Below are 1,912 nucleotides of genomic sequence, written 5' to 3'. Positions count from 1 at the left end.
AATGGGGGAGGAGGAGAGGGGTGGGGGCAGGGGTTCTTCAACTGGTGTCGTGGATGGAATGCTTGAGAGGAAAGGCGAAGATGCGGGCGATTCTGAGCTCGTGGCCTCTACAGCCGCGCTCTCCGAGGCCTCTGGTCTCCCCCCGGCCTTGTCCTTGTCCTCCTTGCCCGTCGAGGGAAAGGAGAAGAGGCGGCCGAGGGAGGCAGGCTTAAGGGTCCTTCGCCGGGAGGAGGAGGGCGTGGTGCTGGTGCCGCGGGGCGTTAGGGCATGCGAGAAAGGAGGGAGGAGGGCGCTTGACGTCAGGGCTTTGGAGGCATTGAGGGACGCGCCCCTGGGGGCTATGGGTACGTGGGATGGCTGGGGAAGGGTTCTTTGTGACGGGGTACCGCCACGTTTTCTTACGCCACTCGTATTGGGGTCTGTCAGATTCACGCTTTATCGTGCGCTCATTCTCACACGCTTCTTCTGCATACTCTGCGGACAGTGGGGCAGTGGGAGGATGTGGAGTCTCACGAGCAAGGGGGGGCAGGAGAGGTTGCTTACGCTCAGGCAGCCCGCGACAGGGTTTTGGTGCAGGCGGAACGTACGGAAAGAGACGAGAAGGAGAAAAGAAAGCTTAGCGAATTCGCTGCCGCTGCCATTGCGGGACGTAAGAAGAGAGTTCGGGGTGCTCGCGGCGTCTCGAATAGGGATGAGGACGAGAGGGGGGGCAAACCCAACCCTTTCGACCTGCGCCAGCAAGAGCTACAGAAGCAGCCTAGACAGCTTAATTCCTTACAAGGAAATGGTGTTGGCATGAATGGACGCCATGTTTGCAGCCGTGTGCGGGGGAAGCCAGCACAAATGGGAAACAAAAAGTAAAAAAATCGTCTGAGACTTCAACAATAGTTCTTGCAAATTGCCCGCACCTCCACAAGGTCCCAGCTTCGTACAATTTTCACGGCCTTCTTATAACATTTTTCTGAGTCAACACACGTTATTGAGCCTCTCTGCATCGGCACATACTTTTCGGGACGTGAAGTCGAAGGCGTTCAGCGTGACATACGTTGCACTGCGGGAGCGAGGGTTGGAGGCCGTGTAGCTAGGAAGTTTTCCCGCGCCTCACCCGAGCATGTAAGATCTCGCCTAACGCTACGACTCCCTTCTCCCCTGCCCTTCGCTACATCAAGAATCACACCGAAAGCACCTGGCAAGGTCACAGGACAAATATGGCTGTGTGAGCGTCCCGTCGGGAAGCAGTACCTGAAATTGCACGCCTCCAACTCGCACCCCGTGCCCTGGCTCGATTCCTCTAGCTCTCCTCCAAATCCATCACACGCATGGCAGCAGACGGCGCTGAGGCTGCCACCATCATATTGCGGAGCCTGCCAGGGCGTGAGCGTACTTCCTTGATACCCTCTCCGACGCGCAAACGCAAAGGAACTCACTCCTCGACACGAGTGCCGTACACGGGCACCGCTTCTTTCCCCTCCTCCTCCTCTCCCTCCTCCCCCTCCTCCTCCCCCTCCACGGCTGTGGCCGCTTCCTTCTCATCCTCATCTTCGCAAGGCAGTGATCAGAGCGTTATAAGCAGTAGCCGGAGCGCCAGCGGAAGCTGCACCAGCTGCAGCAGTGGCAGTGGAGGGGAGGAGGAGGAAGAGCACCAGGGCGATGCTTCCTTCCCGCCCCATCACGAAACAAGAGCAGGGCCTACGGTGCCAAGGGCGACGCAGCCAAATGCCTGCATCCCGTCAGGCACATCGCGATCGCGGAAAAGTACGTCGGTGCCGATGGAAGCGCCAACGATGGAAGCGCAAGGACTGGCGAGGGTGGAGGTGAAGGAGGAGCATCGCAACGGTTCCACGGACGGGGAGGCAAGAGATAATGGGGGTGTTCGCGTCAGATCTGTTCGTCGTAGCCAGACAAGAGGCAT

At 58.8% G+C, this 1,912-nt stretch overlaps 1 protein-coding gene across 1 annotated transcript; it reads left to right on the top strand.

Annotated features, from left to right (window-relative positions):
- Positions 1–18: 18 nt before the first annotated feature.
- NGA_0169200 (uncharacterized protein) lies at positions 19–861 on the top strand (the record flags this gene model as incomplete). Its single annotated transcript, XM_005854301.1, has 2 exons — positions 19–344; positions 485–861. Exons 1-2 carry the CDS (start codon positions 59–61, stop codon positions 859–861), a joined length of 663 nt encoding a protein of 220 aa, XP_005854363.1. The 5' UTR covers positions 19–58.
- Between the last annotated feature and the right edge of the window lie 1,051 nt (positions 862–1,912).

The sequence above is a fragment of the Nannochloropsis gaditana genome (genome assembly GCF_000240725.1).
Source record: "Nannochloropsis gaditana CCMP526 unplaced genomic scaffold scaffold552, whole genome shotgun sequence".
Lineage (NCBI taxonomy): Eukaryota > Eustigmatophyceae > Eustigmatales > Monodopsidaceae > Microchloropsis > Microchloropsis gaditana.
Note: the sequence above shows the minus strand (reverse complement) of the source record. Positions and strands in the feature narration are given on the sequence as shown.